Source organism: Pongo pygmaeus, chromosome Y, assembly GCF_028885625.2.
Source record: "Pongo pygmaeus isolate AG05252 chromosome Y, NHGRI_mPonPyg2-v2.0_pri, whole genome shotgun sequence".
NCBI classification, from domain to species: Eukaryota; Metazoa; Chordata; class Mammalia; order Primates; family Hominidae; genus Pongo; species Pongo pygmaeus.
Window position 1 is genome coordinate 4,462,827 of NC_072397.2, and position 13,745 is coordinate 4,476,571.

At 36.3% G+C, this 13,745-nt stretch overlaps 1 protein-coding gene across 20 annotated transcripts in view; it reads right to left on the reverse strand.

The window, feature by feature from the left end:
* UTY (ubiquitously transcribed tetratricopeptide repeat containing, Y-linked) overlaps nucleotides 1–13,745 on the reverse strand; it is a 234,468-nt gene that overhangs the window by 195,694 nt on the left and 25,029 nt on the right. For all 20 annotated transcript variants that reach the window (XM_063660969.1, XM_063660967.1, XM_054473301.2 and 17 more), the window contains exon 4: nucleotides 7,015–7,064. In XM_063660969.1, the coding sequence (XP_063517039.1) occupies nucleotides 7,015–7,064 (50 nt within the window). The remainder of the gene's footprint in view (nucleotides 1–7,014; nucleotides 7,065–13,745) is intronic.

Genomic DNA, 13,745 nt, shown 5'->3' on the forward strand with positions numbered 1-13,745 from the left:
TCAGGAAACAGGTAAAAGCTTTCTAATAATAGTTTCTTTTAAAAGAAAGCTTTTAAAGGGGGGAATATGGAAGGAAAATAAAATAAATAATAAAGTTGAAAATAATAAACATAACGTAGGTGATAGTTAACATTAAGTATAGGTTACACATAGGATAAGAAATTTAAGTAGCCCCTCCCAACATTGCTAACAAGTTGCAGCTGAGCTTATCTCAACCTTCCAAAGCTTATCGCCTGCCTCCAGACCCCTGCATATTTCTGTAATTCCTGTTTTCCCTTACCCCAGCTCTGTTCAGCTTCGAGGTTGACTGGTCAAGATAACTAAATTGTAAACTTTCTTAGAATTGTCACAGGTTACATAATTTACCGTCTTTGTCTGAAATGGGTATCCTGCCTTGTTTTCCCACCTCAAATGACACATAAGCAAACCTGCACTCTTTGTCAGGGTTGGCAGCCATTTTGGGTGTGAGCCTGCTGTCGGCCCCGGTGCCCAAATTAAATAAAAGTTATCTTTGGTCTCCAAAGGTCTGTTTGTCTTACTCAGCCGGAGTTTTACTGCGACACATGATCACTGGGTCTACAAAGATATTAACATGAAAGTCAAATTTTTTGAAACAGAAAAAAATGAAACACACTATACCAAAAGCAGTGAGAAGTGAGACACAACAAAAGCAGTGTTAACAGGAAAATTTACAGCACTAAATGCCCACCTTCAAAACGTATATATACTACAAATCACAAATCTAATGATGCACCTCAAGAAACTAGAAAAGCAAGATCACACTAAACCCAAAATTGGCAGAAGAAAAGACCAGAGCAGCATTAAATGGAATATAGACTAGAAAAACTAATTACATTAAATGGAATATAAACTAGAAAAATGCATGACTAGAATTGTATATGTGGGTGTGTATTAGCTCTTAAAAAAACTGATTTTCTTGGCCAGGCATGGTGGCTCACACCTATAATCCCAGCACTTTGGGAGGCCAAAGTGGGTGGACCACTTGAGGTCAGGAGTTTGAGACCAGCCTGGCCAACAAAGAATCAACAAAACAAAAAGTAAGGGAGACCAGAAAAAATAAAATAAGAAATGAAAAAGGGAACATTATAATTGATATCACAGAAATACAAAACATCATCAGAGACTATTATAAACAACTACATACTCAAAAACTTGAAAAGCTAGAGAAAGGATAAATTCCTGCGAACATACAACCTACCAAGATAGAATCAGGAACAGGCATCATCAGAGACTATTATGAACAACTATATACTCAAAAACTTGAAAACCTAGAGAAAGGATAAATTCCTGGAAACATACAAACTGCCAAGATAGAATCAGGAACAGGCAGAAAACCTGATGAGACAAATAAAAGTAGTGAAATCAGTCAGTAATTATGACATCTCCCAACAAAGAAAAACACAGGATCAGATGGATTCACAGCCAATATCTGGGAAGTTTGAGGTTGACGAAGGGGAATGGATGATAAGAAATGAGTTAATGGGTGAAACATACATTACTTGGGTGATGGATAACATGTTAAATGCTCTAATTTGAACGCTGTGCAATCTATGCATGCAACAAAATTGTACATGAACCCCATAAATTTGTACAAATAAAAAAAAAAAGCATTAGTACTAATCCTTCATAAACTCTTCCCAAAAATTAGTCCACTTTCACTAAAGGACAGAACAATTAGGCAAAAGAGTAATGAAGAATACATTAAGACAACATTTTGAACCAACTATACCTAACAAAAATCTATGACACTTCACTAACAATAGCAGGATATAGATTCTTCTCAAGCACACAAAAACAGCTCTTGGACCAGGAGCGGCGGCTCACACCTGTAATCCCAGCACTTTGGGAGGCCAAGACATGCAGATCACGAGGTCAGGAGATCAAGACAATCCTGGCCAACAGGGTACAACCCTGTCTCTACTAAAATACAAACCATTAGCTGGACGTGGTGGTGCACACCTGTAGTCCCAGCTGCTTGGAAGACTGAGGCAGGAGAATCCGTTGAACTCGGGAGGCAGAGACTGCAGTGAGCCAAGATCCACCTCTGCTCTCCAGCCTGGCAACAGAGCAAGACTCTGCCTCAAAAAAAAAAAAAAAAAAAAAAAAAAGAAAGAATGAAAGAAAAAAGAAAAAAATCCAGCTTTGAACAGTCCCTATGATAAGCCATAAAACAAGGCTTAACAGTAAAGTTTTTAAAATAATATATATATTCATACAAAGTATCTCTTGTGCCCATGACAGAATATACTGAGTAATAAAACATGAAAAATTCACAAATTGTGGAAATTAAACACACATTTGTGAATTTGTGTGTCTAAATTTCCAGTGAGTCAAACAAATCAGTAAGTAACTTCGTAAGAATTAAAGCTAAAATACATCTTCATAAAACTGATAGAAAGGAGCTACAACAATGCTCAGAGGGCAAATTACAGGTATAAATTCCATTGCTAAGAAGAAATAAATCCTACGTGTAAACTACTCTTAAAAAAAAACAAAACAGCAAACTAAACCCAAAGCATGTTTAAAAAAAGAAAACATCGATATGACTAAAAATTTAATAAAATATTATCATCTGCAAACACAGATAGTTTGACTTCCTCTCTTCCTATTAGGATGCTCTTTATGTCTTCCTCTCCCCTGACTGGTCTGGCTAGAACTTCCACTACTGTGTTGGTCAGTGGTGGTGATAGCAGGGCGTCCTTGTTCTGGTTTTTTTCAAGGGAAATGGTTTCAGCTTTTGCCCATTCGATGTGATGTTGGCTATGAATTTATCACAATGGCTGTTATTATTTTGAGGCAGATTCTGTCAATGACTCATTTGTTAAGGGTTTTTAACATGAGGGAATTTTGAATCTTATCAAAAATCATTTTTGTTATCTATTGGAAAGGAACTGTGGTATAAATATACACCATGGTATATACTACGCAGCCATAAAAAGGAATGAGATGATGTCCTCTGCAGAAACATGGATGGAGAAGGAGGCCATTATTCTAAGTGAACTAATGCAGCAGCAGAAAACCAAATACATATTACTAACTTGTAAGGGGGAGCTAAACATTGAGTACATATGGCCACAAAGAAAAAACAACAGACACCTGAGCCTGCTTCAGGGTGGATGGTGGGAGAAGGATCAAGAACGACCTATCAGGTACTATGCATATTACTTGGGTGACAAAATAATCTCTACACCAAACCCCTATGACACTCAGCTTTCCTATATAACAAACCTGCACATGTACCCCTGAGCCTGACAGTTAAAAAATAAAAAAACCCTAGAAATTAGTGTAAATTTGTTATTTCAACTGTAACAAAAAAGTACACTAAATACTTATATACTGACAACTAAAAAACATTTTGATACAAATGTTAAAAGTTCCAAATAAATAACAAGAGGGCTGGGTACATAGTGGCTCACTCCTATAATCTAGTTTGGAAGGTCAAGGAGGGTGGATTGCTTGAGCCCAGAAGTTCAAGAGCAGCCTGGGTAACAGTGTGAGATAGATAGATAGATAGATAGATAGATAGATAGATAGATACATAGATAGATAGATACATAGATAGACAGACAGACATACAGATAGATAAGATGTCATTTGTTGATATCATTTAATTATAAGTGTTCACGGGCTGTACCACATAATACTGTTAAGATGACACTACTCTTAAATTTGAACTATATATCATAATCCCTGGTGGCTTTTGGCACAAACACAAAACTGATCCTGTGGAAAATACAAGGTACCTAGAGGAGCCAAAATAACTTTGCAAAAAAGGAACCAAGATGAAAAAAATCATACTAACCAATCTCAAAACTTACTACAAAGGTACACTAATTAAAATATGGTAGCGCTACAATAATGACAGACATATATCTAACACACAACTTGAGTCCAGAAAAAAGAAAAACTAAAAAAAAAATTTTTTTTAAATTATTACACTTTAAGTTCTGGGATACATGTGCAGAAGGTGCAGGTCTGTTACACAGGTATACATGTGCCATGGTGGATTGCTGCACCCATCAACCCATCATCTACATTAGGTATTTCTCCTAATGGTATCCTTCCCCTACCCAACCCCCACCAATTCCCTGACAGACCCCAGTATGTGATGTTCCCCTCCCTGTGTCCATATGTTCTCACTGTTCAACTACCACTTATAGTGAGAATGTGTGGTATTTGGTTTTCTCTTCTTGTGTTAGCTTGCCAACAATGATGAAAACCTTTAAAATTTATGGTAAGTCTGAGGAACTGTCAGGGCCAAAGGAGCCTAAAAGAAAGACATGAGAAGTAATAATGTTATATTCAGGATGGGATCCCCCCCAAAAAAAATAGGTAAAAACTCTGGAAATCTGAATAAAGAATGAACTTTACTTATACTAATTCATCAATACTGCATAATAAACTTTAACAACACATGTACCAGATTAACATAAGATGTTATCAATAGGGGATTATGTATAGACACACTGTGGTATCTTTGAAATAATCTTGCAAAGCTAGAACTGTCAATAAAAAATAAAGTTTATTTTTAATTTACTTCATTACTAATGAAGATAATGATTAAAAGTGATGAAAAACATCAACTAATATGTCTTAAAAAGCTTGATTAAATTCTGAGCAGAAAAAGTACAAGGAGATCAGAAAACGGTGGAACAGAAGATCCTCTGTTCATATACCCCATAGCAGAAATAACTTGGCAATGATTCACAAGTGAAAGTGGCTTTGTGGGAGCTTTGAGTTACAGGTGGGAGCATTTTGCCTAATCAGTGGTTTCCTAGTTAGGCAAAACTCTCACCCAGTATGTGCCCCTGAGGTAGGCCTACTAACCTGTCAAATTGCATATTTTAAAGCAGTACTGTAATGCAGCTCCAGCTACCAGCCATACTGACCAAAATCCTAAAAGCCATCCTGTCTAAAAACCATTAGAAACACCTGCCTCAGACCCTAGTAGTAGGTGTCCCAACCACAGACTCCACTATATACCCAGCAGCAGTCACCTGACCTGGCTCCTACCCCACTCAGTGATCCCAGAGGCTATCCCAACAGCCCAGGGTCCAGAGAGGAGATCTGTAAAGACTAAAAGAGGTGTTTGCTCTTCGAACACACATACAGCCAAAATGACACCAGCAAAACCAATTAATAAAGCTCCAGTGACCAAGCACAAAGAAGTAAACTACATGGAAAAGAATTTGAAACGATCATCTTAAACAAGCTGAATGAGATGAAACACAAGATAGGTAAGTAAAAGAAATCGAGAAAACGATGAATGAATAAAATGAGAGCTTTAATAAAGAAATAGAAACCATAAAAAAAATCCTAAAACTGAATGAAGAACACAATAACAAAATAGAACATTAACAGCCTCAATAGCTGATGCAAATATGAAGAATCAGCAGGCTGGTATACAACAAGGTCATTTGAAATTAGCTGGTAGCTGTTTCAAGCTGGTGTCTGGAAATAAAAATGAAATTAGCCAGTTAGATGAACAAAAAAAAAGAAAAAAGTAAAAGTAAAGAGCACATATGGGACCTACAGGATGCCATCACAAAAACAAATATACATTTTTTACACAGAAATATATACAATTTCCCAAGGAGGAAAAAAAAAGGCTGAAATTGAGAGAAGTCAACAAAATAGTAGAATAGAAAGTTCCCTGCTCATATCAAAATTAACTCAAATAATCAAATACCTAAATGTAAAAGCTGTAATTATAAAACACTAAAAGGAAAATACTGATAAACCTGTATGACCTTGGATTGGTAACAGATATATTTAAACTAGTCACTTGGTGGTAAAGGCAGAAGCACCAAAACAACATTGTATTTATACATTTTGACATTTTCGCTAAACATACAGTCAAAATATTTTTTTCCATCATTTGTTGCATGGACACTGGCTTGTTTCTGCTTTTTGGCTTTTATGTATAACGCTGCAGTGAACATCTGTATCCTTGCTTTTGTTTGAACATGTAGTTTTATTTTCTTTTATTACATACCTATGAGTGGAATTGTTTGACAAGACAGTAACTTTGTGAAGATCTGCTAGGTTGTTTTCTAGAGTAGTTGTACCATTTTATATTCGCATGTCAACATTTAAAGACCTGCTTCTCTACATCCTAGCCAACACTTGCTGTCTTTTAAAAAATTTTTATAATCCTAGAAAATATGAAGTGGTCTGTAGTTTCGATTCTCATTGTCCTCATGACTAACGTTTGAAGAGCTTTTTGTTTATTGGCCATTTGTATATGTTTATTTTTGGACAAATGTCTATTCTGATTATTTTTCTTCTGTTATTTCTTGAGTTGCAAGAGTTTTAAAATATATATGTCTGGTTATTTGATCCTTACATGATTTGCAGATGTTTTCTTATTCTTTTGAGTTGTCTTTTCAGTTTTGACAGCATTCTTTGAAGCACCAAAGACTTAAGTTTTGATGGATTCCATCAAAATTCATCCAGAATATGCAAATATATAGAAATAGAAATGAAATTAATGATTGCTTAGTGCCACATTAATGGAAGGAAACAGAAGGGTATGGTGTTTTATTTTAATATCATGAAAATGTTTCAAAATCAATTGTTGTGATGGTTGGACAACTCTATGAATACATTAACAACTACTGAATTGTACACTTTAAATGAGTGAATTCTAAGCTATATGTATATGTCCATAATGTTTTACCAAAAAATAATAAATCAAAATAAATGCTTATCAATATATGTTTTGGAACTAAGTAGCTTTCATTTTTAATTACATTTCTTTCCCACTCAAGTAATTAATGAAAGCCAGAAATAATTTTATTTATATTAGGAATCAACACATGGCCTTTCAAACAGGACTTTCCCTTTATCCACATTGTACTATCTATGGCTAATTCTCATAGCAGTTACAACTAAGAGTAGTATCATAGGTTACATCCTATGACAAGACAAATGTATTTTGAGTATGATCTGCCATAAAGGAAATAAGAACTGGCATTGAAAATTTGTACCAACCTTCCAGTAGTCAGCCTGTAAACTGTAATATCTCTGATATGCAGATAATGCTGGAAAAAGAAAAAATAATTATTAGCCAAATCATATCCCATTTAAAAATCCACTCTAAGACATTAAATTGATATTTTAATATAAGCTGCCAAACATGCCTATTAACAAACAATAAAAATCAAATAACCTAAATTTTATGGCTTACTAATTTAATTATGTATATAAAACCATGATCAAATCTCACCCATGCACTCAAACAAACATAGTATCTTAGCAATTACTTGAATCAATTTGACCTCCTTCAGGGACCAAAAGTAATGGCAATCTTCTAAAGGTATTCCCTACTATGATAAAGTTTTCTAATTTTTCTTAACATGCAATTCACTTTCTAGAAAGATAAAAATTCAGTCACCTAAGGCACAAAATAACTATTTGTGATGCTTCCCTTTACACAATCAGTAGATACTATTATCTATAGTTTAATTCCAAGTTAGGATGCCCTATGCCCTAAAACCTACCTAAAGGCAAAAAGGGTACTCAAATCATATAAAGTGGTTGTTCCTGACAGCCTAAAAAAGGCACACAAAATAAAACCACAAAATAAAAACGTAAAAAAGAAGTCGTATAAGCACATTAGAATTAGCGGAAACATTAACAATGACAAAACTAGGAAAACCCATCACTTTATCCAATCAACTCAGAATCTCTGAAAAACAGCTAAGCAATGATTATATTCCTGGGGATAAGCTTTCAGGATAAATTATAGCACTGAATATCACCCAAAGTCAAAAATAAATTGAAAAAGACGAAAAAGAAAAAATAAACTGAAAATAGCAGAATGCCAAAAGTGGCAGATTGAACATATTGTTATATGCACAAGATTTTGTCTTGAACAAGCATTTTTAGAAATCTCAGATTTTTACAATAAAAATGTAAACATTAGCTGAAATGCTTCCACTGAATTTAGCCACAAAAAGTTAAGGTGTGGGGGAAAGCCTATTGAGGAAAACTTGCTTTTTTCAAACAAAAAATGACAAGACAGAATTTTAAAAGGACCAAATTTAATGCTCAACAGACAGCAGCATATATAAGAATCATCTCATGATATAGGCTACATTTCTATGACTAAAATATTTACTTTCAAAACGAGAAAGTATAAAGGAGTGACATCCAAAAAAGTAGCCTGAAAAGATCCACAGACACTTTCTCAAGAAAAGCAAACTTAAAGTCTCTCTATAGCTGTCTTAAGGGCACTATTCAAATGCAGAAAATTTTACTAAGAAAATAAACTAAGTTCTCAGCAAAAACAGTGAAAATCTATCGTATTTTAGCCTGAACTAATTTTTTCTCACACCATTCCTACTGTACCCCAGCTCAGTAAGATAGGACCACTAGACCCACCAAAATAAAGTGTTCTCTTGCACAAGCTCCTGTTTTAGGGCTAGGCTAACTCCTCAACAGATGTAGGCTACCAACATTTCCCCCACTCAGCTCAGTATTGCAGAAACTATATTAAAAACAAGTGTGGCCAGGCGCAGTTGCTCATGCCTGTAATCCCAACACTTTAGAGGGCTGAGGCGGGTGGATCATGAGGTCAGAAGATGGAGACCATCTTGACTAACACAGTGAAACCCCATCTCTACTAAAAATACAAAAAATTAGCCAGGCATGGTGGCACGTGCCTGTATTCCCAGCTACTCAGGAGAATCACTTGAACCTGGGAGGCGGAGACTGCAGTGAGCCAAGTTCATGCCACTGCACTTCAGCCTGGATGACAAAGTGAGACTGTGTCTGGAAAAAAAAAAAAAAAAAAGGCAAATGACAAGACGAGAGGCAGCTTTGCTCTCCCATGCCCACAATGGCTAACTGAAAAGTCTAATCCAGTTGCAGCAGACCACGAAAGTACTGATGCCCAACAGCCCTTGATCCAAATAACTCTGGGTAGATTCCACGTAAGAGAGGCAAGCAGACTAAAGACTATAGCTCCTGCCCAGTGCGTGCTCCTAAAACACAGGGATCATTTCAAGAGTAGTGGCCATTATCTCAGGCTGCAGCCCTTGAAAAGCAAAGGTTCAACTCTAGTGGAAAAAGTAGGCTTAAGATCATGGAATGCAGTAATTGCTCTTCCAGTGTGAATTTATACAGAAAGCATTTGGGGGTGTTCAAACCCAAAAATATCATAGAAAACATGTAGATTTTTACAGTTAAGCGTCTAGCAGCTCCAAAATAGCAAGTACATAAACTGCAGACTGGCTAGCAGTTTTACAGAGAGAAACGGAGAGAAAGAATCTCCTGGGTTAGTAAAGTCCTGGAAGACAGACCTCAAAAAGCGTTGCGCAAATGAGTAATGTGGGATACCGCTCAGCATAAACACTAGAATTAACAACTGTCAGAAAAAAAAGAACAGAAAAAGGAACAGAAAGCCTGAGGAATACCATAGTGGTAAATTCCCACCAATTTACAGGTTATCTTTTTCCCTTTTATCTTACATTTGAGACTGAAGAAGCCACCATTCAGAAGCACCAAAAAGAATGAAGGCAGGCAGGATGGTACTAATCTCCCTAATCAAAGGAAAAAGGCAATCCAGCAAGACAGAAAACTTAGAACGGAATCTGTCTATTGCAAACAGTACAGAAAAAAGTTCGCTCAAACCACCTACTCTACACGAAGGTCAAGTAGAAAGCATAGACATCTATCATATATCAGGCTACCTATTGCGTTAATGTGAGAGGAAGCCAAGTAGGGAGCAAGAAAAGAATTTATCTCATGGCTGGTAATGAGGCTCACATGTCCTCCACTGAAGGTAGCCTAGATTTCACACTCATGTGGCAGTAACAAGCTGCCTGCGCATGTTAGTGGAGTCAAAGCACCCCAGTGGAAGTCAGGATTTTAACCACTGGCCAGTAATAAGGAAGACTGGAATAATAATGGAAACCATGTGGGAAGCCAAAACTCTCATTTCAGTTCAACATTAGCAAAAAGCCTAACTCAGTAATCTGAACTTTAACATTCACCTGGCAGTACGAGACAGCAATACTATTTACTGTAGATTAACGTAAGATCCACCAGCCAGGTGCAGTGGCTCACACCTGTAATCCCAGTACTTTCGGAGGCTGAGGTGGGTGGATCACTTAAGATCAGGGGTTCGAGACCAGCCAGGCCTGTTAACATAGTGAAACCCCATCTTTACTAAAACTACAAAAATCAGCGAGGTATGGTGGCACATACCTGTAGTTTCAGCTGCTTGATAGGCTGAGGCACAAGAATCACTGGAACCCATGAGGCAGAGGCTGCAGTGAGCTGAGACAGCACTGCTGCTGGGCAACAGAGTGAGACTGTCTGATAGCGTAACATAAAAATTTCTAAGATCCAGTCAAAAATCATTCACCATATCAAAAAAAAAAAGAAGTATATCACAATGAATGAAAAAGATGGGAGAAATGTTTGAATATAGGATAAAAATTTTTAAACTGGAATAAAAGTGCTTCAAAGAGCAATAAACAAAGGAAAAATTGGAAGTCACAGTAAAGAAACAGAAGCTATAAAAGGCAAACCAATGTAAACTTTAGAACTTATAAATGAAATACTCAAAATAAAGAGCTCAGCTCATAGCCTCAGTGGCACAATGCACATAGAAACATCATTAAATTAGAATATGGAAAGATAAAAAACTATTCAATCCAAACTAACAAGAAAAAAGAAACTAAGGCAAGAGAAAGGATGGAGCCTCAGGGATTTGTGGGTTATAACTAGAGATCTAAGTGTCATCACACTCCACAAGGAATGGAGAAAGAACCAGATGTAAAACGTACTTAAAAGATAGGTATGAAATTTATCCAAATGTGAGTGAAAAAGAGATGTGGATGCTAGCCACAACAAAGCCCCTACATCCTTCAAAGGCCCTCACGCTAACACAGGGGACTGCCTGGAGATCACGCAAACCCATTGCTCCAGAGAGAGGTCACTTTGGGACCAATGCACTGCTAGAGCGCTAAGCAACTGCAAGCAGCTAAAACAACTGTGAAGAGCAATAAACTCCAGTGACTCACAATTCCCAGTATCAACACTTCCTAGAAAGCTACTATAATCAAAACAGTATAGCTAACATAAGGATAGAAATAGAGACCAATGGTAAAATAGAGCTGAGAACCTGAAAATAATCTTTACATATATGATCAATTGATTTTTTCACAGAATGCCTAGTTCACTCTTGAAAGGGCAGTTCAATTTTCTCACGCAAAAGAATGAGGCTGGTCCCCCAACTCACATAATATACTAAATGTAATCAATTCTTTATTAAATATAAGAAGTAAAACCAAAGAAATCTGGAAGAAAATATAAAGATTTTTCATGTTCATGAACACGGCAACAGAGAGGACATCAAAAGCATGAGCAACAAAAGACAAACTGAACTTGATCTAAATTAGAAACTGCGCAAAGCTCATTGTTAATAAAATGAAATGAAAACATATACAATGGGGGAAAATATTTGCAAATCATATGTTTAATCAAAATTTATTATCGAGAATATACAAAAAAACTCCTAGAACTCAGTAACAAAAAGACAAGTAGCTCAACTAAAAAAAAAAACATAAAGAATCCAAACAGACATTTCTCCAAAGAAGATACATAAATGGCCAATGAGCACCTGAAAAGATACTCGACATCGTTAGTCATTAGGGAAATAATGCAAATCAAAACCACTATGAGACTATCACTTCACACTGTAATAGTTACAATGGGAGGTGTGGGGAAATAGGTAAAAACAAGTGCTGGCAAAAAACTGGAAGTCTCCTTCAATGGCAGGATAGTAATAACGGGTACAACATCTGTGGAAAACAGTTTTCTTAAAAAAATTACTGTTTTTTCAGTAATAAAAATAGCAATTCCACTCCCAGCTAACTTGTCAAAAGAACTGAAGGCCAGGTGCAGTGGCTCACGCCTGTAATCCCAACACTTTGGGAGGCTGAGGCAGCTGGATCACCTGAGGTCAGGAGTTCGAGACCAGCCTGGCCAACATGGCGAAACCCTGTCTCTACCAAAAAATAAAAAATTTAAAAAATAAAATAAAAAAAGGCAAAAATTGGCTGGGTGTGCTGGCGTGTGCCAGTAATCCCAGCTACTCAGGAGGCTAAGGCAAGAGAATTGCTTGAACCCGGGACACAAAGGCTGCTGTGAGCCAAGATCACGTCACTGCACTCCAGCCTAGGTAACAACTACAAAAAAAAAAAAAACAACTAAAAGTGGGGACTCAAACAAATGTCTGTATACTAATTTTCATAGCACATTCCCAAACAGCCAAAAGGTAGGAAAAAAAAAACATAAAGCATTCATCCAAGATGAACAGTAAACTGTGGCACACATACACAATAAAATATTATTCAGTAATAAAAAGGAACATAGTAGTAATACATGCTGCAACATGAAAGAACCCTGAAAACATTTTGCTGAGTAAAAACAGCTGACATATACAATTTGATATCATTTATATATCAATAACAGGCAATCCACAGAGACACAAGGTAGACTAGTGACTGCAAGGACCTAACTGAAGAAAGGAAGAAGGAGGAGTGACCACTAAAATAACATTTCAATCAAAGAAATATATACAATATACATTGCTAACTGGTTAAAGAAAATAAACAGGCCGGGCATGGTGGTTCATGCCTATAATCCTAGCACTTCCGGAGGCCAAGGTGGGCAGATCACCTGAGACCAGGAGTTTGAGACTGGCCTAGACAACATGGCAAAACCCCGTCTCTACTAAAAATACAAAATTAGCCAGGCATGGTGGTAGGTGCCTATAATCTCAGCTACTCCAGAGGCTGAGGCAGAAGAATCACCTGAACCCAGGTGGCCGAGGTTGCAGTGAGTCAGATCACACCACTTCATTCCAGCCTGGGCGTCAAAGCAACACTCTGTCTCAAAAAAAAAAAAAAAAAAAAAAAAGAAAGAAACAAGGATCTACGTCAATGTTTATTGCAACATTATTCACACTAGCTAAAAGGTGGAAACAAATCAAGTGTCCACAAACACCAATGGATAAACAAAACTGTGGTATACACATACAATGAAATATTAATAAGCCTTAAAAGCAAATGAAATTCTAATACATATTATATGAATGACTAAATTAAACACATGCCAGGTAAAAGAATCCAGACACAAAAGGAACAATAATGCATTATTCCACTTATAACTTACCAAGGAAAGATACATTCATACAGATCAAGGTGTAATGTAGGCAAACAAGGGCTGGCAGTGGTTAATAGGAATTTATAGCTGAATGGCTACAGAGTTTTGTTGGTATGATAAAAAAAAAGTTTTGGAAGAGTGGTGATGGCTATGATGTACTTACTGCTAAAGAAATTTAACACTTAAAAGTGATTTAAATGGCAAATTGTGTTATGTGTATTTTAACACAAAACTTTAAAAAAAAAGAAAAATGATTTTTCTGGAATAAGTAAAGATCTCTCCCTGGAAGAGATGCGAAAATTCAAAGATCAGAACGACTATCCATAATCACAGATTATCATGTGCTAAAGCATATGAACAATAAAATTTGAGTAAGGGTAAGAATAACAGATTTTCTAAATTATCACCAAAACATTTCCAACATGAAGGACATGAGATGCTGATTCACAAGGACACATAATAGATTAAAATAGGCCTATTCTAAAACATATCAATTTGAAACTTCGGAAAAATAATTCTATATTCCCAGTTTTTAGAAAATTAGT